The sequence below is a fragment of the Miniopterus schreibersii genome (assembly GCF_964146895.1).
Source record: "Miniopterus schreibersii genome assembly, chromosome: 2".
Taxonomy (NCBI): domain Eukaryota; kingdom Metazoa; phylum Chordata; class Mammalia; order Chiroptera; family Miniopteridae; genus Miniopterus; species Miniopterus schreibersii.
Window position 1 is genome coordinate 70,254,235 of NC_138102.1, and position 25,592 is coordinate 70,279,826.

The window sequence follows — 25,592 nt, forward strand, 5'->3', positions numbered from 1 at the left end:
TCCACCCCACACCCACTCCATACCATTGTCTGCGTCCATGGGTTATGCATATATGCATATAAATTCTTTGGTTAATCTCTCCCCACCCCCACCTTCCCTCTGAGATTCTTCAGTCTGTTCCATGCTTCTATGTCACTGAATCTGTTTTGTTCATCAGACTATTGTGTTTAGATTCTACATATAAATGAGATCATGTGGTATTTGTCTTTCTCTGCCTGGCTTATTTCATTTAGCATAATTTTGGGTGGAACAAGTTTTAATTGAAGGACCTTGGAACTTGGCCACTCATGGTAAAGGGATATAAACACCAGATCTTCCTGGGTAACGGACCCTTGGCTTCTGAAAGGGTTCTAGTATTCAAGTTCTGGTTATATCCTGGTCATCAAACAGGATAGGACCATTTTGAGCTGATTCTGTGGTTACATAGCCACAAATGGAATTGCTGATCATGTGATAATTCTATCTCTAGTTTTTTTAGGACCTGCCATACTGTTTTCCATAGTAGCTGCACCATTTACATTTCCATGAACAGTATACGAGGGCCCCAATTTCTCTACAACCCCATCAACACTTGTTATTTTCTGTTTTTTATTGGAGCCATCCAAATGAGTGTGAGGTTATGGATTTGCTTTTACACAAACATTCTGTGCTTTGTTTTTCCTACAAACATGGTAAATATAACCCTCTTAAAATATGCTCTATAAACTAACAAAAGACATTCGAGAAGGTACCGAAAATGGAAAAAGGAGAAAGTCTTTCAAAGCAGGAGTTTAAGGGACAATAAAATTATGATTGGTGTGAAATGGCAAGTAAATAAACAAACAAACAAACAAGGGAGAACAAATAAAGAAAAGGCATTCCCACTCAAATCTGAAATTCCCTGATGCCAACTGCCTGCTTAAGAGTTTTTAATTACTTATGCCTATGTTCTACCACCTGACATCAGAATATTTCCCCTCAGCCCTACCCCAACCTGTGTGCTGGGACTTTGCCTGTGGTCAGGGCCTTCCCATCATACACTTCCTTTCTACTTAAGCTCTTGCAACTAGGTCAGCGCCTGCCTTATTCAGTGGGTGACTGAGTGGCAAGGCCCCATCCTTCCCATTTAATAGGGTCATCTGTGTCCCTTGGTATAAGGAGGTATCATGATAAACACTGATGTTAGGAAAGCTGGGGTAAAACCAATCCCATGATAACCTTAAAAGCTTGAATTAATTAAATACTGAAACAGATAAAAAGCTTCACAAAAAGCAAGGTATCAACACATCCTAAATCAGAAATGTATCCTGGTCATAGTATTTTTTTTTAAATGTTTTTACTGATTTCAGAGAGAGAGAAAGGGACAAGATAGAAACATTGATTGGCTGTCTCGTGCATGACCCCGACTGGGGACTGAGCCCACAGCCTGGGCATATGCCCTGATCAGGAATCAAACTGGTGACCTCTTGGTTCACACCAGCCAAGTTGGTCATGGTATTTTGAATCCAAAAGAAACTTTAACTCAACTAAAAGATTAAACTACAAATAAAAACTTAAGACTATCTAGAAGGACTCTAGATCTAGAAGTCATTAGCTAAGTACCTTTCCAGAGATCTAAAATAAAGCAAAAAAAAAAAAAAAAAGTTTTAAAGCAAAGGTACTTCTTTAATAGTAAATAGTTTTTGCTTTTAAAAATCAAAAACCTATTAAAATTTGCACACACGCACTCAACACACAAACAAAACTTATGGAATAGTTGTTACTGCTTTATCAAAAACCAAGTGATGTATGCTAAAATTAATTTTCAAAGAACAAAAGATTTTATATTTACATTTGTGAAAATGAACCCCAGTGTGAACAGTAAAAGAGAATGCTAACTACCATTAATCCTAAATTACTATTCTAGCACAAAAGGCAGATACTGCCCTGGCCGGTTTGGTTCCGTGGTTATAGCATCGGCCCCTAATCTGAAGGTTCTCGGCTTTGATTCCTGGTTAAGGGCACATACCTTGGTTATAGGCTCAATCCTTGGCCCCGGTGGAGGTACATGCAGGAGGCAACCAATTGATGTTTCTCTCTCTCTTTCTCCCCCTTCCACTCTCTCTGAAAAGCAATGGGAGGGAATAAAGGCAGATACTGTGTGAGAACAAAGTTTCTTAAGTATAGGCTAAACATTAAACTAAAACTTTTTTATAAGTTCATTGTCATTTATAGTTTTAAAAACAATATGATAATGAAACCATTAAAGAAGGTTGTAAAACAAATATATCTCTACCTTTATTGGCTCCTGGTTCCAATATTAGGAAAAAAGCAAATAGACCATGAAGTATTTTGAAAGTTACTGTCCTTAAGCAATACCTAAATAATACTGTTTCTGTGGCAAACCGTATGGGCCTACCTAAACATTTGCATTTTCATAATTTATAGTCTACTTTGCTTAAAATTACACAGTATACATCAACTGTAGAATATAAAATATAAATGTAGCAAAAAATAACTTAGAAAAGTCACCCACAATCCCATACATTTACTTTGAAAAGAGTAAATAAACATTTAAAGTATATTATCATGTTTGTCACGCTGCACTTTTCAGAAATACTCAAGAGAAATATTTAAAATCATTAACATTATTTTTGAAAAATCTCCCCATTACCAAAATGTAAGGTCCCTAAGGTGAATATCAGGTAACTTAAGGGGCTAGGAGTTCAGTGGATACTCATCTATTCTCTTCATCAGCCTGGATATCACAATCAGAAAGAACATACAATTGCTGACATCAGAATGCTGCTGCAGCCTATTTCTGCCTAACTGGTAACACAAATTTCAACGCTAAAACCCCACCCCTCCTGACACCTCAGGGAATACAAGTGTGTAAGCCGCTTACAACATTAGGCTGTAATCACAGCTCATTTGTTGGGAAAGTCTTGCAGAGTTCAAGATGGAACCATTTCCTGAGTTGCAGAGCAAATAAGTCTTTCACAATCACCATTTCATTTTGATTCAAGCTAGTTTATCAGTTTAATTTGTGAGCAGACTGCCTAAATAACACACACTATAATGAAATCCAAATTGTTTACATAATTACAATTTAGGCAACTCATCAAAGCATGGAGAATTTCTAACAATAAAATCCAACTTCACAAAAAATGGAAATTAGACCCAAAAAAGTCATGGGAGTTTTCACATATTCCTCAAGAAATATAACTCAAGAACAATACCGTATGTTATTATAAAATAGGATAAAAGCAGTACAATAAAAGAAAAAAAAGACCATTTTACAACAGGCCTACATACCACAATGTTTTAAAAAACAAACTCTTTAAGTCCTGGCCAGGTAGCTCAGTTGTTTAGAGCATTGTCCTGATACACCAAAGTTGCAAGTTCAATCTCCAGTCAGGGTACAAACAAGAAGTAAACAAAGAATGCATAAATAAGTGGAACAATAAATCTCTCTCCCTCAAATCAATTTATAAAAACCCCTCTTTGATATGAAATTACTGGAGGAAAGAAGCATGCCATCTAAAAAGCATTCTTGAATTTCTTTGTAACTTTTTAAGCTTCTGATGGTATTTTAAATTGTTCCTTTAAAAGCCTCAGAAAACTAATTTCAACTTTCTTTTTAATGAGCATAACTCCATATGCCAATGTTGAAGAACCATAAGCAGTTCTAAAATTGTGAATTTCAAATGAATTAAGTTTTATTACAATATTGAGGGTTTTAGTTCTAAATTATATTGTCCACAGGGTGGCAGTCTCACAGTCGTAACTTTGTCTCTGGGTTCAATGTACAATTACAGTGTTCAAAAAGCCACACACACATACACCCACAGGTGGGCAATAAAAATTTACTGTCTGACCAACCCTAGGAATGAAAGCTGCCTGTCCTCTCAAAAAAAAAAAAAAAAAAAAAAATCTATCCTTTGTAACTTCCCTATTTCTTTTAGAAGTGTTTACTTCCTGATATCTTAAATTTTTTCCTTAAATATACCTCCTTTGATCCTTTCTATTTTGCTGCAACTACCTTATTTAGAAAGAGATTAAAGGTAAGGAGAGCTGTTACAGATTATTACTTACTACAGCAGACCCTGACCTTGGTTGAGGCCTAACCCAGGGAGAATGACAGCAAGAATAGGAAGGTGGGAGTGGACACCACAGACACAATCCTTCCAACCTTCAGTTCATCCTGCACACTTACCTAATTAATTCCATTAAACACTTATCATGCTACCAGAAATCTCTTCTCCTAGCTAAGTAAATTCCTTATCCCCAAATTCAAGGATCTTCATAATCAGAACCTTCCAAAATCTTCTATCTAAATGTTCTGCAAGAGTCAAGGGGATTTGTAAAATAAAATTCACTTTGGACCTTGCAACTTCCTGGTTTTCATTCATTCAAATATTTTCTAAATACTTACAGAGCGCCAAGCACTGCTCCAAGCGCTGATGATACCGACAGGAACAAGTCAAAGTCCCTGCTCCAAGGTTATACTCCTGACTGGAAAATCTTGGGTTGAGAACTATTAGGGGAAGGGAGATAAGCCCCCAGACACTTTCTGCTCTCTTTCCCAAGTATGGACCATTGGAAGAACACCAGGGGTTGGGAGATAACAAAAAGACACCAGAGGAGATCTGCCAGCACTATCATTGTCTGCTATAGACCCTAATCTATTTGTGTAGCCTTATTTCCTATTTCCCACTCCTATATTACTTGTTCCCTCAGTTCAGCCAAAATGTGCTATGCTAATAACTATTAATGTACCTTTGTTCCTGCCTCACCTCCCACCATATCATCTCTACCAGCTAAAGGCTAAACTGACTTCAAAGCCCATCTCAAATACTGCCTTCTAGAGGAGGCCCTTCCCCATTCCCTTGACACAAATCCAGATATTTTGGAGACCTTCAAACCCTTATAACCAACCGTTGGCTTAGTCCCCTCTGAGCAGTTATCCCACTATGCACTCCATCAGAATTAAAATATTTGTATATTTTAACCTCCTTCATCAGCTATTTACTGAGCACTTGCTACATTCCTCGACTATCTAGGAGCTAGAGTTACAGTGTTAAATTATTCCATAATTATTTTTAGATATTTAACATCCAAATGATAAATAAAAAATGTAGGGACAAATATTTTATATGCTTTTTATTGCTTCAATCTTTTTTATCAGTTTTATGGAAATATAATTTAAATACCATAAAGTTCACCCAAAGAGAATAGAAATGTTTTTAGTATATTTACAGAATTGTTCAGTCATCATCAAATCTAATTTTAGGACATTTCAATCACCCTATAAAGAAACCTTATCCCTACACATTAGCAGTCACTTCCCATCCTCCTATTTCAGCCCCTCACCCCTCAATCCTAGGTAACCATAATCTATCTTCTTTCTCCATACATTTGCCTATTCTAGAAATTTAATGTAAATGATATCATACAAGATGTGATCTTTTCAGCCTAGTGTCCTTCACTTAGAATACCATTCTTGAGATTGATCCATGCAGTGGTATGTATTAGTACTTCATTCGTTTTATTGCCAAATAATATCCGATTGTATGCATACACCACATGGACATTGGGTTGTTTCCACTTTCTGCTTATGACTAATGCTGCTATGAATATTTGTGCACAAGTTTTTGTGTGAACTTATGTTTTAATTTTTCTTGGGTATATACCTAGGAGTGGAATTGCCGAGTCATACGGTAACTCAATGTTTAATATTTTGAAGGAACTGCCAAACTCTTTTCCAAAATAAGTGCATCGTTTTACATTTTCACCAGCAATGTGTGAGGGTTCCAACATCTCTACTGTTTGAATCTTGTAGAATAAGAATGATCTCACTATACTTAGCTCATGGAACTTATATTCTAGTGGAATAAGACAATAAATAAACAAAAAAAATAAACGTGTTACCTTTAGATAATAAGAAAAAGGAGGAGGCCAAGTATACGGTGACAGGAGATGGTCTAACTTTGGGTGGTGAACACACAATACAATGATCATGTACCATAGAAATGTACACTTGAAACCTATATAATCTTATTAACCAATGTCACCACAATAAATAAAATAAGAAAAAGGAGGAAAAAAAACAAGGTAAACCAAACAGAAAGTAACCAGAACAAAAGGGAGTCTCTAGCTAGGATGGTCAGAAAAGGCTTAAGAAGTTAATGTTGACCTGAGATGTGAAGAGCTGGAGGGGAAATATTCTAGGCATAGAAACAGCAAGAAATAAACCTGAGAAAAGAACAAGTCTGGCAAGTTCAAGGAATAAAAAGGAAGCCAGTGTGACTGAAGTATAATGAAGAGGTAGAGAAGGTAGGAGATGAAGTTGGGAAGGTAAGCAGAGACCAGATAATCTTGGGCAATCATTTTTTTAATACCTTATATTTCTTTTTTTAAATTTTTATCCTCACTTGAGGATATTTTTTCCACTGCTTTCCAGAGAGAGTGGAAGGGAGAGAGGAGAAAGAGAGAGAAACATTGATGTGAGAGAAAGAGACAGTGACTGGTTGCCTCCCACACATGCTCCAGGTTCCAGGAATCTAGCCTGCAACCGAGGTGCATGCCCTTGGCTGGGATCCAACCCAGGACCCTTCAGTCTGTGGACTGATGCTCTACAACTGAGCAAAACCTGCTAGGGTAATACCTTATATTTCTTTAAATACAGGTGTCCATCTATGCAAACACTTGTTGAACTTTAACATATCTTCTAATTGCAACTAATAGTAGTAAATATTAAAGAGGCTATTTGGGTAAATCCATGACATTTAATTCGTTATCACTTTATTTTATAGCCCAAGACAAAACACTTAAAACATGAGTACCAATGGTGTTTTGGTAGTTCCTCATATGAATTACAAGCATATGAAGAATCCTTACAAATTTATTATCTAGTCTTAACCAATTTAAGGTATATGCCTTACTGACAGTAAGTAGCAGCTCTTAGAATATTAAGGTCATTTTTTAAAAAGCAAGCCAATAAAAACATAGCTGCAATCATCCTCATAATTTAAACCTAGATCTCATTTTTTTCATTGAATTCTAATTAATTGACTGCTTTTCTCCATTCTACTAATTAAAAATTAATATTCAATTGCTAAACATAAAACCTATGAACACAAAATATTCGATGTGTCTTTCCATTGCTTAGATCTTTTAAAACAAGCATTTTCACATATTACTGCCTTTTTTTCCCCAGAGACAAAAAGTGTTCTTAAAACTCTACTGACATAAATGTCACACCCTTGATAAAAGAACCTGTTATCTAGTCCCAGCTTCATCTCTTATGGCTCTCCCTCCAGGCACTGTGTGCTCCTGCAGAACCAGACTCTTTGCCAACCTCATACTTGTTCCTCACCTCAGCTTTTTGACTCACATTCCCCACTAGGAGAAACCCAACCAGTTTTTCAAGGTCCAGGACAAACACTCTCCCTTCCATGTCTCTCCTCCAGTCCTCTTCCCTGAGTAGAACTGATTTCTCGCCTCTGTGCTCCTACAGCACTTCCACAGCACAGATGCTGTCTTACTCAGTGCTGCCTGGTAGAAAACTCTATGAGTCTGCATCCTGGACAGAAACATTATCACCAAACCACTCCCCTCAACATACCCTCAAGTACAAACAAAGCAAAGCTTTTTGCTACTGGGTGCTCAGTAAAAACCATATTCACTTTAGCACCATTTGGTACAATATGATACCAAGTTATTACAAAATGCAAGGTCAAGAATTAAGCCCTCTTTGGAGACTACTAAGGCAGAGCTGTCTTTCCTCCCTTCCAAACTCAGACATAATTCTTAAGTGGTTTCTTAATAATCACACAATCCCACTATTTAAATGAAACTTTTCCATTCTCATAACCTATTTAAGAAGTGCTCAGCAAAGTTTGTGTTGTATATTATCAAGAACTTATGATTATAAACCCAGAGCACAGAGAAGTGAAAGGTCTACACAGGTCATATAGCTAATCACAAGAGCCAAATTATGATTCCATTCAGTATTCTATCCGCTACCTTCTAACATAAAGAACCTGAATGAACACCAGTAACTTTCAAAAGCATCTAATGATGCTTGGTACAGAGAAAATGTTCAAATATTTGAATTAATAAAGATAATTCAAAATATTTTTAGTTGTGGAGTTTATTTACAATGTAAACATAATAACCCTTAATCACAAAGATCATATTAACAGATTATTTCAAAACTCATTGTGCAGTTAAACCTATAAAACAGTTTGGCAACGCAAAACTTCTGTTCTTAGTAACCGCACTGACCAGAAACCCTCCACAAGAGCCACTTTTTCCTTCTTCATCTGTCCCAGAGGCACAATAGATTAAACATTATATAGCTCACCCCATTTTCTAATTTCAGCTTGCATTCAATATAACGCTTTTGTTTCATTTACAGCTCACATGCTGCAGACACAGCTGCCCCTTCTTCGTGATAAACACAAGGCTTCTATATTTAAAAATACAGTGAAACTTTGTTATAGCATCCCCTTCCCAGTCTCCGGCCAATATTCTCTCTTCCAAGCCCCACCTCCACCCCAGGATTATCTATCCTCGGCACCCAAGGAGCTAGACCCTATGCAAAGCCAATTTTCTTTTTCAAATACATCTCATCGTAGTGGTATTTTTCTTCTCCGCAGCTTATGTGAGGTTTTTTAAAGAAGGAGGGGAAAGAAAAGATTCCCTTCCCCCGAGGCCTTCCCAAGCAAGAGTCTGAGGGGCTTGTTGTGAGCTGCAGCCAGTGCACTGGACGTCTAGTCGGGACAAACTCGCCGGCTGGGCTCGGGCGCTGCGGGAGGGTGACTGGCAGCCGCGCGGACGGGAGCGCGCACCCGCGGGCACCCGGGCTCGCCGAGCGGGGGATCTCCCGCCTGCTCTACGCGAGCGCCCCCCAGGAGCCTGCTTAGTGATGGGGAGAGGGGGTCTCGTTACCACCCAGCGGAGAGTTTGCGAGGGCTGCTAGCGGGGCGCGGGCTACCGGATGCCGAGGGCAGGGGGCAAACACGCCCCGCGTCACTTGGGACTGTCGGAAGCGGGCAGCCGAGGAGGGTGCGGTCCCCCGAGAGGCGCGCGGGGAGGAGATAAGGCGAGGCCAGAGTTAATCATCACCTCGCGAGCTTCTGGAAAAGGACCGCTGGGGACCGAAGCGGCGGGAGGGCAGCCCCAAGGAAAGTGAAACTTCTTCCCGGCGGTTCAGGCCCAGGGCGGGAGGGAAGGGAGCCCGAGCGCACTCGCTCCTCCAGCCCGCCCGGCGCAGCACTCGTGACTCTCGAAGCCGCAGCCCGGGTCACGGCGCAAGTAACCGGTACACTAAGTCTCGTTTTCCACAAACTCACCCGGTGAGGGGAGCCTGTCATTGGAAATGAATAAGTTAGTTCCCCGTGGCTTTAAAAAAATTTTTAAAAATTAAATTTAAAAAAAGAAAATCTTAGGACGTTCCCATACCGGGAGTCGAACCCGGGCCGCCTGGGTGAAAACCAGGAATCCTAACCGCTAGACCATATGGGAAGCGCTGCTGAAGACGCCGCGGTGACTCACCTGACAAGCGCCCGCGCCCGCCGCTGCCTCCTCTCCAGTCCCCGTCGCTGCGACTCCCGCCGCGTCTTCTGCGCCACTCCAGCCTCTCCCTCCTCTGCCCACGCGCTCCCGGCAAGGGAACAAGCCCGGACCGAGGGCGCGGGCGTCGCGGAGGGGGAGCGCGGCCGCACCGCCGCCTCAGGAAAGTTCTGAAGCAAACCCCAGCAACTCGTGGCCCCGAAACCAGCTGTTTCACCTTTCTTTTTTTAAACTCCGCCAACGACCCCCAGCCTACAGGTACGGGCTGCTCCGCTGGTCAAAGTGCGTGCGGAGTAGTTGGCAAAGTTGAGGGCGGCGACGTCTCGGGGAACAGCTGTTTGCGTTCGGGGCGGAGGCGGCGCGCGAGCTCCTTGGCCTCGAGCCAGCGAGCCTAGAAGAAGGGTGGAGGTTCTGGATCCCAGAGGAAGAGAAAGGAAGAGGGATGACGCGGGGGCTTGAGGCTTCAGGTTAAGGTCCTTCAGCTTAGGTCCCGTCGAGCTTTTGCCCCTTCTCCGTGACCTCAACCTCTTTATACCGACCCCACCTCTCGGGAGTCGGGAGTCCCGCCCCCGTGGGGGGAGGGGAAGAGGAGGCGGTTTGAACGCGGATTGAGTCATCTGGGCACCCGTAGTTGGGAACCGGGGAACCCTGGTCCGGGAGGAGGGAGGTGTCGGGGCTCGGAGGCTGTGGTGGGCCTCGCGCTGGGCCGCGCCGATTCTCGCCCCGCGTGGGGAACGCGAGCTTGAGCCGGACCCGGGGGCGACGCGCGGAGCGGCAGGTCCAGTCATGTGAGTTGGGTCTCAAGCTCTAAACAAGGGCGCGTTGTTTCTCTGCCCGCCCGTCCTCCGCCGGGTCTCTTTCTCCACCACCCGCCCCCCCCGCCCTTCGGTTGGAGGCGTGACGGGCCCGCTCTTAACTCGCTCGGGACCGGCTGGGGACCGGCGGGGCTGGTTCTCCGGGCGGGGTGGAAATGCTACCCCGCGGAGCGCCCTGGGGGCCCGGAGGACCGGCTCTCGGGAGGGAGGCTGGCCCAGGTGGAGTGGGATGGCCGCCCGCGAGGCCGCGGGGGTGCTCCCTTCACCTGCACAGTCGGGGGTCGCCGGCCGCCTTGCGGTTTCTGTCGTGCTTGAACCCCGGGGTATTGTGAAACTTCAGGGTTGGACTGCGGCCACCGCTGACGACTCCGCCTGCTCGAAGCGGTCGGCCCTGGTTAAAGGAATGATTTTCTTTTTCCTTGCCTCGCTAGCTGAGAGGTCCCTTGGGTTTTCCAACTCTCTCTTGCCCTGAGGCTCAAGAACAAATTGTATTAACTGATGGTCTCGGAGGAACCACTGTCTCCCACCAGAGGAGTCTTGTGCTTTGTTTGTTCTTTTGTTGGAAGTAACTTGGTTTTAAAGCAAACTCGATGAGTTTTTTCAGACTTCCATTACAGCAACCTCTCAAAATGCCAGAAAGGAATGGAAAAGATAAATCTTCCCTAAGATGTTACTTATTTCTTCACACTGATGACAGTAACAAAGTTGGGAGGGGAGGATTTTAAGCTGTTTTATCTAAAGGAGTTTTAAATGCGGTGCAGACTTTTCTAACTTAACTGGCAACAATTGGACTGCTTCAATCAGACGTAATAAAACAGGGTGCTGTGTGTAACGAGACAAGATTCAATAATAGAGGCTTTTATTTCAAATTCTAAGAAGATGTAAGGCGTGCAGAATTTTACGTTTTTAAATTATAAATAAGCTTAGACTTATTTTTCCCTTTTTTAGGGCCGACTACTGGAAGTCACAACCAAAGAAATTCTGTGATTACTGCAAGTGCTGGATAGCGGACAATAGGCCTGTATGACAATTCCACTGTTAGAGATTCTAATGTATTTATGTGTTCTTTTTTTAATCTAAACTCAGTTTACAAAACATTTTCATATGCATTGCTCTAGATTTTTCAAAACATTGAAAGATATCTGTTATCTTTTCATTCCTTGTAGGAAAGCTGTGTGCCTTCTTCCTTTTCATCAGCCTAAATATAAATATATATCTATTAAGCCCAATTATTTCACTATGGCCCCTCAGTCAAATTCAGAAAATGAACAGTGAGTGTGGGTAATCTCATCCATGTCTATGAAACATCCAATTTTGATGGTGTTGTTTGTAACACTATCACATAAGAAAAGTAAAAGTGGAAAACCCTTAAAATGTAAAAAGAAACATTGGTAGTTTTTCTTGCATGTTTTTTTGCTCTAGAGATAAATATATTTGATGCAGAGCTTTATGTCTATAAATGCTTAAATTTGAAAGAACTTTATTAGCTCTGTCATGGAATATGAAAATAGCAATTCTGTTAAGCACATTACTGTATCTCTTAGTCTAGTTTCAGCTTTTAAGACATAAAACAAAATGGTTTTTTTTAACCCCTCTCCTGCATGTCATAGTACTGTGTACATAGTACCTATAGCCTAGGGTAAAATATATATTACATATTCATATCCTTTTTACTTGGTAGAGTTGGATACACAAAAGAAGAGTAGCCCTGTCTGTATCAATGTTATGTTTGTTTGGTAGACATTTACTTACTATTGTCTACAAGGAGTTTGGAGATATTTTTCTTTTGGGTTTTGTTTTGTTTCGGGTCTTTCTGAATAAAGACCCAAAGTTCTAAAGGTCTTTACTATCTTGTTTAACTTAGGCCATCCTTACAAATAAATGCCACAGATTTTAAAACCTACAAATCACTGATAGTCTCTTCCTTGGAGATACCCAAGCAGTTCAGTGAATTCTATGAGTTATGTAGAGTAAATAATCTCTCTTGGATAGTCTTTCTTCATCTCCTTGAATTAATTGCTAATACACACCGATTTAACCTTTACTTAAACAAAATCAATTTTTTTAATGGACCTGTAATAGTCTGTTGTATATAATAAACTCTAGAAAAATTACTATATGAAAAATAAAGGATGGCCCGGCTGGGCGTGCCTCAGTGGTTGAACATCGACCTAGGATCCAGGAGATCGCAGTTCCATTCCCGGTCAGGGCACATTCCCAGGTTGCGGGCTCAATCCCCAGTCGGGAGTGTGCAAAAAGCAGCTGATCAATGACAACACTCTCATCATTGATGTTTCTATCTCTCTGTCTTATTCTCCCTTCCTCTCTCTGAAGTCAATAAAGATATATTTTAAGTAAATAAATAAAATAAAGGATGAACATTTGCTTTAAAAAGTCACTCTTAAAAAGGAATTCATAATACTTTAGAGTAGCTCAACTAATGCATTATGTAAGATTTGAATTATAAAACTCATTTTGCAAACTTTACCAGATAATTCTTATTGTATACAACCATAGGAAGCATTTCTGCCTGTTTTAAATAGGTAATAACATTTGGTCATCCACCTCTGTCCTCATTCATCCATTACCATCATTCCTCGTAAGTTACTACTATTTCATTTTCTTATCTATCCTTCTATTGTTTTTATATGCATATAGACATACATTCTTGTTCCAACATATATAAAAGGTAGCATACTATTTATATATACTATACTGCACCATAGTTGTTTTGTTTTATTTAATTGAACAGTATATCCTGAAGCTCTCTCCACATTAATTTTTAGGCAGCCTCTTTATTCTCTAATGTGGCAGTCTAATTTTGATAGATAATTCCAAATTGTTCTGCATAAGAGTTTCACATTTTGTACAATTACCACATTATATAAAAGTATTTGTTTACAATTTAGGGTAAATTTTTTAATGTCTGCTTTCTTCCCAATATAAAGGATTACAGTTCTAAGGATCATTGGTTATTGTCTCTTACCTAATGTGGCAAATAGAGGAGTATAAATTTTAGAGACTTACTGCTTTTGATATTGTATGTTGAGAGGTGTTTCTTGAAGTTAGATTTTTTCCCATTCTTCTTTTGGCTTCATGTCTTGTTTGAGTCCTCATTGCAATCATAGTCACTAGATTAGTCATCAAGTGTACCTTGTATTTTTCTCCATTAATATGGTAATTGTAGTTTTATTTTAAGCACCAAAGGAGACCTAGTCAGAAGGCATAATAATAAATAATGTAGTTCAGTTCTGTAGCATCATTTGATTAAAAGGGCCAATTTGCATTAAAATTATTTTTTGCCAGTCATTTTAGTTTTAATTTTATGTTCCATTCCCAAATTTACTGATACATTAATGTGAACATTATGATGTTTATGTAGTTTTACTTTGTATTTTCTTTTTTTCATTTTCAAGAGTGTTGAATTTCATGAAAGAGGAAAGAATCATAAGGAAAATGTGGCAAAGAGGATCAGTGAGGTAATTTAGTTTGTTTGTTTCTTTGCAAGTTTTTCTATGTAAATATCAGTCTTTTATCTAGCTTTCACTTTTATATGTGTCTTGCATAGATTAAACAGAAAAGCCTGGATAAGGCAAAAGAAGAAGAAAAGGCATCAAAGGAGTTTGCTGCAATGGAGGCAGCTGCCCTGAAAGCATACCAAGAGGATTTGAAAAGGCTTGGCTTAGAGTCAGGTAAAAAAACAGCCAACATGTTTTAAAAGTAACATCAGAGGTCATGCTAAGTTAGCTTTTATTGTTTCCATAAAGAGGTTATATACTCAGGGTATACTCAGTGCTTTTCATGTGCATCATAGTCCTATTTAGACTGTGGGAGTTTGTTCATGCACTTTTGTTTTGCTTTTAAAGCTTCATATTTTAACACCTCCATTCACAACAACTATACTACCTGGGTGGTTATCTAGTCCTAGCTCTGTCTTAAGTCAGTGATTCATTTCAGAGACATGTGAGTTTTCTAAGTATTCTAATTATTTGGCTAAAAGGATCTATTGAAAAATAGGCCTTGCATTATAACTACAGTTCACTTTAGCCATATGGTGAAAACAATCATGTTTGTTTATATGGTTGAATTACAGTGAATTAGCCTTTTGTGGACAGATTAACCAACTATCGATAGGAGATAGATAATTTTTTCCTTTTTTAATTGAATACATTCGACATAACCATTGTATAAATTTAAGGTGTATAGTGTGTTACTTTGTTGAAAGTATTACAGGTGTCCCATTTCTACCCCCCAATTGACCCACCTCGCTCCCACCCCCTCCCCAGGCCTTCACCCCATCATTGTCTGTGTCCATGGGTTATACATATATGCATATAACTTCTTTGGTTAATCTCTTCCTACCCTCCACCCCCCTTCCCTCTTCCCTCTGAAATATGATGGTCTGTTACATGCCTGAATGTCTCTGGATCTATTTAGTTCATCAGACTCTTTTGTTCATTAGCTTCTTGTTAAAGAAGACCCTTCAACATTTCCTGTACCACTGGTTTGGTGGAGATGAACTTCTTTAACTTTTACTTGTCTGAGAAGCTCTTTATCTGACCTTCAATTCTAAATGATAGCTTTGCTGGGTAGAGTAATCTTGGTTGTAGTTCCATGTTTTTCATCCCTTTGAATATTTCTAGCCACTCCCTCTGGCCTGCAAAGTTTCTGTTGAGAAATCAGCTGACAGTCATATGGGTGCTCCCTTGTAGGTAGATAATTGCTTTTCTCTTGCTGCTTTTAAGATTCTCTCTTTGTCTTTAACCTTTGGCATTTTAATTATGATGTGTCTTGCTGTGAGACTCTTTGGGTTCCTTTTGTTTGAGACCCTCTGTGCTTCCTGGACTTGTAAGTCTATTTCTTTCCCCAGGAGGGCAAGTTTTCTGTCATTTTTTCAAATAGGTTTTCAACTTCTTGCTCTCTTTCCTCTCCTTCTGGCACCCCAATAATACGAATGTTGGGCCTCTTGAGGTTGTCCCAGAGGCTCCTATGCTATCTTCATATTTCTGGATTCTTTTTTCTTTTTGCTCTTCTGGTTGGGTGTTTTTTGTTTCTTCATAGTCCAAATTGCTGATTTGATTCTCAGCGTCTTCTACTCTACTGTTGATTCCCTATAAATTAGTCTTCATTTCTGTTCGTGTGGCATCAATTTTCTCAATTATTTTCGTCATACTCTTACTAATATCCTTGAGCATCCTTATAGCCATTATTCTGAACTCTATCTGTTAGCTTACTTGGATCTTTTTCATTTAGTTCCTCTTCTAGAGATTTCTTCTGTTCTTTCCTTTGCGACATGTTTCTTTGCCTCCACATTTTGGCTGCTTCCTGGTGTTTGTTTTTATTTATTAGGTAGAGTTGCTATGTCTTCTGGAATCTGTAAAGTGGCTTTGTGTAGTAGGTATCCTGTAGGGTCCAGTGGCTCAGCCTCCCCAATCACCTGAGCTGGGCCTTTTAGGTGCTCCCCTGTGTGGGCTGTGTGCACTCTCCTGTTGTAGTTGAGCCTTGGTTGCTGTTTGCGTCACTGGGAGGAACTGACCCCCAAACCAATCAGCTGTGAGGACCAGCTGCAACTACAGCCAGACAGCTGCTGTGCTGGAGACACCTCTATGGAGCAGGATTTACTTCAGTGTAGCTTTGGTGTTCACCAAGTGCACCCCTTGAGTGTGTCACTCATGGATGTGGTAGGGTTGTAATCCAGCGTGGTCGAGTCTGACCACCAGGTGCACTGTCTCTGGGGCCCCCCGGGAGGTGCAAAGTCAGCCTGTGCCAGTGCCTTGCCCAGGGCCATCCAGCCTGAGCTACACAACAATCCATAGATGGCGGCTACTTGTGCTGGGCTTGGAGGTGTGCAGGAGAGGCCAAGCTATGAGCCAGTGCAGGATGCCACTAGTGCCAGGCCTGGGGCCACTTATCAAGCTGTATGGGGCACGCTGCTGCTTGTTTGAGAGACTTTAGGAAAGCCCTAAGCATGAGGCTCGAGAGGCCACTTGCATAGAAAAGCCACTGGAAATGGCCTGGATGAGCTTGCAGGTGGGGACGGGCAGGTGTGAGTCAGGTGCTGGCGATTCAAATATGGTGCCTGCCTGCCGGCTCTGTACGGGGAGGACTCACCAAAGGAGCAATGGCCTCTGCCAGCTCTTCTGCCTGGGAGAAAGCTGCCCCTACTGCTCTCGCCCGGATTTCAGACAGGCTAATTCCTCCCCAAGTATCCCAGGTTCCTTTGAAGCTGCTGCCCGGCGCTGGGGCTCAGAGGGAGCGCGTCTGAATGAGTCTGTGCGCTGGCCCTTTAAGAGGAGCTGCTGGGGCTCCCGCAGCCTCTGCATCCCCCCAGGGACAGTCCCCGCTGGTTTCACAGCCCGGAGTTGTGGGGACCTTTCTTCCCGGCCCTGGAGCCCTGGGCTGGGGGCCTGCTGTGAGGTTGGGACCCCTTACTCCTCTGGGAAACCCCCACCGCTGAGATTCCCTCCCGGGTTGCAACCGCAGCACCGGGTGTGGTCCGGTGGATGTGTCTCTGCAATTCAGCCCCGATCCCCCGGCGTCTCCACCCTTCCTACAGTTCCTGGTGCTCCTTCAGTTTCCTGGTTGTAGGGCTTCTGTTCAGACAGATTTCAGGAGGCTCTGAGAGATGGTTGTTCGGTATTTTAGTTGTAATTTTGATGTGGTTGCGGGAGGCCGTGGGTGTAGCTGTTACCTACATCACCATCTTGTTTCCTCTCTCCAGTGTGTTACTTTGATAAACATATATTGTAGCACCATTGCCATTATAGTGATATTCGTCACATTACATAATTGTAGTGCATATTTTTACCTGTATTTATTACTCTATGCCAGCAATTTTCAACCATTTTCATCTCATGGCACACATAAACTAATTACTAAAATTCTGCAGCACACAAAGAAATATATTCTATTTTTTTTCAATCTGACAAAAAACATAGGTATAATTTTGATTTATTTACACCAGACAGCTATTGTTGTGTTGGCTGTTGTCATTTTTTTATTTGACAATCTAAAGAAAAAGAGGTCAGTGCCCCTGACTAATCAGGTTTTGCATGTTTTTAAAAGTCTTGCGGCACAACAGTTGAAAATCCCTGCGCTATGCATTAGATCTCTATGGTTTATTTACTACTCATTGCAAGTTTGTATCTGTAAACAGCATCAGTCTTACTCCCCTACCCCCCATTTCCTGGTAGCCACCATTTTACTCTGTTTTTTACAAGTTTGAATTTTTTAGAATTCCCCAAAGAAGAGAGATACAGAACTTGTCTTTCTCTTTCTGACTTAACACAGTGTGCTGAGGTCCCATCCATATTGTCACAAATAGCAGGATATCCTCCTTTCCCAGGGCTGAATAATATTCCATTGTGTATATATACTGTATGTTTTTAATCCATTCATCTGTTGATGGGCTTTTAGGTTTCCATATCTTGGCTATTGTGAATAATACCACAATAAACACAGGAGTGCATATATCTCTTTGAGATCCTGTTTTCATTTCCTTTGGGTTTATATCCAGAAGTAGAATTGCTGGATTGTATGATAAATCTGTTTTTAATTTTTTGAGGAACCTCCATATTGTTTTCCACAGTGATTAGACCAGTTTATATTCCCACCAAGAATGTCTGAGGGTTTCCTTTTCGCCACATCTTTGCCAGCAAGAAAGTAAATAATTTGAGGGTTTGAGGATACTCAGTTCCAAATAAAAACATTCATCTATCTTGTCATTGAATTTAGACTTTAAGTTGGGAACTTTTCATGATCATTTCTTCATGATAAATTCATTGTCCTTAAACCAGGCATATTGCAAGTCACAGTTGTTGATCTTACATAATGGTTGGAATAGTCAGCATGGAATGGTATTTAATAAAAGCTGCTTTCAATTAAGTTTTTAATAGAATAGCGGTTAACTAACATTGCCCTCATCAAATAAAAACAGATGTAACCAGACTTGAAAGATATTATCCTGGCCCAGCTGGCGTGGTTCAGTAGTTGAACATCGACCTATGATCCAAGAGATCACAGTTCAGATTCCAGTCAGGGCATATGCCCTGGTTGCAGGCTCGACCCCCAGTAGGGGGCGGGCAGGGGGCATCTGATCAAAGATTCTCATTGATATTTCTATCTCTCTCTTCCTCTCTCTGAAATCAATAAAAACTTTTTTTTTTAATTTATATATAAATATTATCCTGGATATTATTAGTTAAAATGGGGGAAACCCGGCCGGGCGTGGCTCAGCGGTTGAGCGTCAACCTGGGATCCAGGCGATCGGGGTTCGGTTCCCAGTCGGGGCACATGCCCGGGTTGCGGGCTCGATCAATGACTCTCTCATCGTTGATGTTTCTGTCTCTCTCTCTCTCCCTCTCCTTTCCTCTCTCTGAAGTCAATAAAGATATATTTTAATAAATAAATAAATAAATAAATAAATAAATAAAATAGGGGAAGCATTATTTTCACAAAGATAAAGCTATATGTTTATTTTAAGGGGGAAAAGGATGTTGGCATTCCTGCAGAATTAAAGAGTAGTACTTGAAAATTCATCTCATCAGTTATATGGATTGAGAGAATTCATAATGCCCTATGAGCAAATAAATCTCAGCATTTTCTATTTAAGTGGATTTTTCTTATTTTTATAGCCTTGTTTTTCTGAATAAGGTATATATTCCTTTAAAAGTATGACAGTGCAGTACAAAGAATTTTCAGAATTTTTTTAAAAAGTTATACATTTTATGCTATGGTCTTTTTGGAAATTATTTTTTTCCTGCTTTTATATGTCAAGTACATCTTTTCTTTTGAATAACTAAAGGTACACATCATTTTTTGTGGCTGCAGAGTGGTTAGGAGCACAGGTTTCCAGTCAAGAATTATCTCTTGCTAGCTATATTACCTTCAATTTTTACTAAAATTAAATAGTAAAGTAATATAATGGTATGAATTGCTTATTACAATGACACTTGTTTGTAACAAGTGTTTAATAAAGGGAAAAATGCCAATATCTATTTAACTAATTTCTTCCCAGTTAACATTTAGGTCACTTAGAGTTTTTCATTGTTAGAATGCTTCAGTGAGCATCCTTAGGTATGATTGTTTTCGTATTTATCCCTGTAAGTTTACTTTCTAGAAGTAAGATTGCCAAATCCAAGTCTGAATATATTTTATAGATTTATATTTAATACCAAGGTGGCTCCAGAAATGTCTCCAAGATTTATACTTTTGCTAAAAATAAATTTGTTAATAAGTATTGGGAATAACTGGCCAGTCCTTTAGAAAAAAGTAAAGCCATAGAAACTTAACTATTTTTTCCACATCCATAGATTAGACAGACCAACACTGGATTTGGTCATTCTTTTCTCTGCTTAGTGATCTAATACAAAAATATATATATTTCTTTGAATATTAGTGAAGGTAAATTAATTTTCTGAATTACCTTTGTACTTTTTGCCCATTTCTCTGTTACAGTATTGGATTTGTAAGGGATTTTTGTTAGAAACATTAATCCTCTGTCACATTTGTTATATTTGTCATTTTTCTGGAGATATATATTTGTTTTTATTTTTACCATATACAATATTTGAATATTTATGTAGTCAAATTTAACATTATTTTACTTTAGGGATTTTTTTTGTTTTTGTTTTTTTAATATCCTTGATCTGGAATTTATATTGCTATAAAAACATGAGAGGTACTAGGGAGGGGTAAATAGCTTAACATTTTTCCAAATAGCCAGTCAGTCCAACATCATTTATTAAATGATATCTCTTTCCCTCTAATAGGAAATACCAGGGATCTGCTGTTTCAGTCATGTTTGCCTATTCCTGGATCAGTTTTACACTATTTGTCTTTTTTAACATAGTTTTAGAATAAGTTTTAATACCTGGTAGTACTAGATTTCCCTTTCACTTTTTTGTAATTCTCCTGGATATTGGTGCATGTTTAGTTTTCCAAATGAGCTTTATAATAATGTGTCAAGCTCCCAAAAGAATCTTACAGGTATTTTGTTTGTTTGTTTTAATTTATATTTATTGTTGAAAGCATTACAGGTGTCCCATTTATTTCTCCCCATTGACCCTCTCCACCTTGCTCCCACCCCCTCCCCGGCCTTCACCCCATTATTGTCTGTGTCCATGGGTTATGCATAAATGCATATAACTACTTTGGTTAATCTCTTTGCACTCCCCACCACCTTTCACTCTTCCCTCTGAGATACAACAGTCTGTTGCATGCTTCAGTGTCTCTGGGTCTATTTAGTTTGTCAGATTCTTTTGTTCGTTAGCTTCTTAAAGAAGACCCTTCAACATTTCATGTAATACTAGTTTGGTAATGGTGAAATCCTTTAGCATTTTCTTATCTGTGAGGCTCTTGATCTAACCTTCAGTTCTAAATGATAGCTTTGCTGGGTAGAGCAATCTTAGTTGTAGTTCCATGCTTTTCATCACTTTGAATATTTCTTGCCACTCCCTTCTGGCCTGCAAAGTTTCTGTTGAGAAATCAGCTGACAGTCGTATGGGTGCTCCCTTGTAGGTAACTGCTTTTTTCTTGCTGCTTTTAAGATTCTCTCTGTTTTTAACCTTTGGCATTTTAATTATGATGTGTCTTGTTGTGACCTCTTTGGGTTCCTCTTGTTTGGGACCCTCTGTACTTCCTGGACTTGTAAGTCTATTTCTTTCACCAGGGTAGGGGAGGTTTTCTGTCATCATTTTTTCAAATAGGTTTTCACTTTCTTGCTCTCTTCTCCTTCTGGCATCCTTATAATGTGAATGTTGGGCCACTTGAAGTGTTCCCAGAGATTCCTTACATTATCTTCATATTTCTGGATTCTTTTTTTTTGCTCTTCTGATTGGGTGTTTTTTGTTTCCTCATGTTCCAAATTGCTGATTTGATTCTCACATCCTCTGCTCTACTGTTGATTCCCTGTAAGTTATTCATTTTAGTCTGTGTAGCCTTCATTTCTGACTGTTTCTTTTTATATCATTGATGAATTCACTAGTTTCCTTAAAAGTCTTACTAAGATCCTTGGCATTCTCATTGAATTCCTTGAGCATCCTTATAACCGTTGTTTTGAACTCTGCATCTAGTAGCTTGCTTGGCTCCATTTCATTTAATTCTTTTTCTGGAGATTGATTCTGTTCTTTCATTTGTGACATGTTTCTTTGCCTCCACATTTTGGCTGCTTCTGGTGTTTGTTTCTATATATTAGGTAGAGCCGCTATGTCTCCTGGAATTGGTAGAGTAGCTTTGCATAGTAGGTGTCCTGTAGGGTCAGGTTTTTTATTGTAATAACAGTATTAATGTTTTATCCTGGGGGAGGGTTATGTTGTCTACTTCACCTTTCTCTCACCTTTCCACTAGAAATTTCAGAGCCAAGCATATCACCAAAACCTAGCACTGTCCCACCCCCCTCTGCGTCAAATCAGCAGAAAGAAAAGAAGAAAAAGAAAAAAGACCCTTCAAAGGGCAGATGGGTAGAAGGCATAACTTCTGAGGGTTACCATTACTATTATGATCTTATCACAGGAGGTAAGTCATGTATGCATTGAATTGCAGAGAATAACTAATAGTTTATTTTGTCTTTACACTTCTTGTTAATATTGGAATATTTAAACAGTGAAAGTCTGTATCTTTACATTTTTGCCACAATGGTAAAATATATATATATATATGTATCCTTTAAAGAGGTACCTTTCTCATAGTGACTCAGTGTCTTAGTTTAAATCCTTAGTAGTGGGTTCCCTACAAATAAACTGAAGCTTTATATTTTCTCAGTAAAACCTTCTAAAACAATGAACCACATTGCAAGTAAAGCATTTTACATGGAATTAAGTTATTTCAGATCCACTTTGCAAATTGCAGGGGTTCTTGATATAAAATATTTTGTGGAGGAGATTTCCTATCCAAAAGCAGACTGGAAATCAGAAACTGATTTCTTCTTCTTTGTAGCTATCTTGATTTACTTAGTAAAGTACCCCTCCCCAATTAATGCTTTTGATATCAATTTCTAATAAAACACACAATGGTATTTCTTAGTAAAACTATCAAAAACATCTTATTTTCCTTTAAAACTAAATGTATTCCCGTCCAGCATGGCTTGGCAGTTGTACATCAACCTAGGATCCAGGAGATAGCCATTTGATTCCCAATCAGGGTACATGCCCAGGTTGCAGACTCGATCCCCAATATGGGGGGAGCATGCAGGAGGCAGTGGTTAATGATTTTCTCATCATTGATGTTTCTATCTCTCTCCCCTCTCTCTCAAATCAATAAAGACATTTTTTTTTTTTTTTAATGTATTTGGGATTTTTATTCCATATAAATTCTGGCATAAATAAATACATTTGTTATATATTTACTCTCCAGAAACATAAAATTTAGTATCAGAAATAAACAAGCAGGGTACAAGGAGGAATTTTAAAGAGCTACGATGTAATAGAGATGTAATTAAGATTATATGGGAGCCAAAATAGGAATTAATTATGATTATGTGAATCTGAGAGATTATCACTGAAATTACTTACGAGCTAATCTGTAAGTTAAAATGAGGATGTGAGGAATGATGTCATCATACCATTTGTATTTCTAGCACTTAACATAGTGTGCCTGACATGGTGCAGATACTTCATAGTTATTTTGATTGAAAAAGCTTGCAGTAGTTTGTTATGATGGAATAGCAGGCATTTCAGACAGGTAGAACAATATAACTCTAAAAACAGTTTGAGCCCTGGCTGGGTGGCTTAGTTGGTTGGAGCATCGTCCCATGCACCAAAAAAGGTTGCAAGTTTGATTCCTAGTCAGGGCACATACCTAGGTTTCAGGTTCAATCACCTGTCAGGATGCATACAGGAGACACAGCCAATGGATATTTCTCTCACATTTATATTTCTCTCCCTTTTTTCCCTCCCTCCCTGCCTTCCTCTCTCTCAAAATTCAATAAAAAACATATCCTTGGGTGAGGATTAAAAAAAAGAATAAAGAAGGTTTGAAAGTTTGGGAAATAATTATCTGGTGGAGGTAAAGCATAAAGTTCTTCAACAATGTCATGGTATAAGAGGCTAGAAAAATAGGTTGGGGCCATATCATGGAAGGTTGGGAGGATGATGGTGCCCTTTACTGAAATATAAAATAGGGAAACAGTTTAAGTGGAGCAGTAATTCAGTTTTGGATATGTTGAGGTTGAGGTAACTAGAATATTCGTGTGGCAATTTTCAGTAGCTAATTGATTAGAGTTGGGAGTTAGGAAGATAAAATGAGTCTGGAATGTAGTTATTATGTTAATTTCTAGGAGTATGTAAGATTACAAGAGAAAAAAAGAGAACAAAGAGTAACACGGTGGGTAGTACATATATTAAAGGAATGAATAGAAGAAAAGCCACACACAAAAAGTTAAGAATGGACAGGAAGGCAGGAAAGGAGATCAAAGAGTTAATCATGAAGAAAACTGTGGACTATCAATATTATTGTCATTATTATGATCTTTAGAGTCACAGTCAGTTTCAGACTACATAGAAATAGTAATAATAATTCAGTTTGCATTGCGCCTTAAATGAAGTGCTTGTTATAGTTTAGCAATGAATCATAAATTATTATAATCATAATCAGAATGACTTGTAATCATTCTGTCCCTATGCTAGGGATTATGTTTTTAAAATTTATATAGAAACTGTTATGTCTTTTCTCCCTTCTAGTGCCTATTGCTTGCTTCCTTTTTCACCACCCTACTTTATTTACTTTCTCTGCAATACTTTTTAATTCCTGCATACTTCATCTTGTTCCTCTTTTGAGTCATTCATTCCATTTCTCACTCTCCCCTCCCAAGATGTCAAAAGGCTGTATGTCATTCCTCCCAGATTTATTAAGCCTGAATTTCATGAAATCTTTAAGAGAAGCCCTGCCTGGCTCTAATATTTCTTATGGAAGTACCAGCACCTTGTAATCATTCTGTCCTTCCTTGGTTCCATAGCATTCACATGTATTGTTCTGCTGGGATATATGTTGGTTCCTTTTATTTTTCAATTATGTTTTTAACTACATACCTTAGTGTTTAACTATAGACCTACACATTGAATAGCTTGTACATTTTTGCCAAATTGAATTTTTTGGAAACTTTCTTTTTTTAAGCAAAAAGATTTTATAAATGCAATGTATTTTGCTTTAAGCATCTCAGTGGGAGAAACCTGAAGGATTTCAAGGAAACTTAAAAAAGGTAACTGCAGTACTTTAATAGTCTCTTTGCTTTATTCTTTAAAGTTATTGGCTTCTGGGGGGCTTAGTGGAGTTTTATTAAGCAAATTTACCTTCAAATAAGCCCCTCCATCCCAAACTCTTTATTCCTTTCTTCCTATAATCCTTTTGTTAGAAGACTGGGTAAAAGTTAAAAGTGATGTCTATCCAAAAACTCCATACAGGGCAAATATTATTAGTTGCCATTCACATCTCCCCTGTCCATCTGTGAAAAATTGTTCCTAGCTTTAGAGGTGAGACATTCTCTTCCCGAAAATTGGCTTACGATTAACACAAACCAAGCTTCCTAGCCATGAACAGTACCACCACCCCCATTTCAAGGGGAAAGGAAAGGGTGGTTTCAAGAGGAAAGGAAAGGGTGGCTAATACTGCCTCTAATATATAACCCCATTGTTTTCCACCTATGCTGTTTTTTTCCTCTTATTAGACAGCAGGGAAGGCTGTTTGGGTAGAAGGTTTAAGCGAAGATGGTTATACCTATTATTATAATACAGAAACAGGAGGTAAGTATTACCTTTGATTACCTTAACTATCTAAAATTATACTTGATAAATCTGAAGTAGGGGATTTTAGTACATATAATGATAAATGTATTTTTATAGCAAGTGTGTATTAATACAATGAAAATAGAAGGATTTTTCTATGTAATATACTACACTATGCTATGTAATTCTCAACTGATACTACATTCATAAATTTTTAAAATTGAGTCATTTTTACTTTCTCTACCATTATTGATTTTTATCATGATTATTTTAGAAATATAATCATTACTTTGGAAAGTATATTAATCACCTGGATCAACTTGCCTTTTCCTTTTTTCAAAAACAAAACTGATGGTGTTTTTGCAGTGGCTAAGGTTGTCAAATTTTTACTTCATTTTTTAAAAAATTTACCTTTATTGTTGAAAGTATTACAGGTGTCCCCTTTTTTCCCCCATTGACCCCCTCCACCCTGCTCCCACCCCCTCCCCAGGTTTTCACCACACTATTGTCTGTGTCCATAGGT

The 25,592-nt window shown here is 39.2% G+C and overlaps 2 protein-coding genes across 4 annotated transcripts in view; one reads left to right on the forward strand and one right to left on the reverse strand.

Moving 5' to 3' along the window:
• Positions 1-10,093, reverse strand: part of ELF1 (E74 like ETS transcription factor 1) — a 115,647-nt gene extending 105,554 nt beyond the window's left edge. The window contains exon 1 of one of the 2 annotated variants that reach the window (XM_081127929.1): positions 9,520-10,093. The gene's annotated coding sequence lies outside the window, so the exon portion shown is untranslated. The remainder of the gene's footprint in view (positions 1-9,519) is intronic. The other variant, XM_081127932.1, reaches the window with a different exon arrangement.
• Positions 9,094-25,592, forward strand: part of WBP4 (WW domain binding protein 4) — a 34,334-nt gene continuing 17,835 nt past the window's right edge. The window contains exons 1-7 of one of the 2 annotated variants that reach the window (XM_081127935.1): positions 9,094-9,795; positions 11,301-11,373; positions 13,769-13,831; positions 13,921-14,044; positions 21,699-21,866; positions 24,500-24,546; positions 25,012-25,087. In XM_081127935.1, coding sequence (XP_080984061.1) covers positions 13,984-14,044; positions 21,699-21,866; positions 24,500-24,546; positions 25,012-25,087 — 352 coding nt within the window. In that variant the 5' untranslated portion in view covers positions 9,094-9,795; positions 11,301-11,373; positions 13,769-13,831; positions 13,921-13,983. Of the gene's footprint in view, positions 9,796-10,089; positions 10,326-11,300; positions 11,374-13,768; positions 13,832-13,920; positions 14,045-21,698; positions 21,867-24,499; positions 24,547-25,011; positions 25,088-25,592 lie in introns of those variants that run through there. The other variant, XM_081127934.1, reaches the window with a different exon arrangement.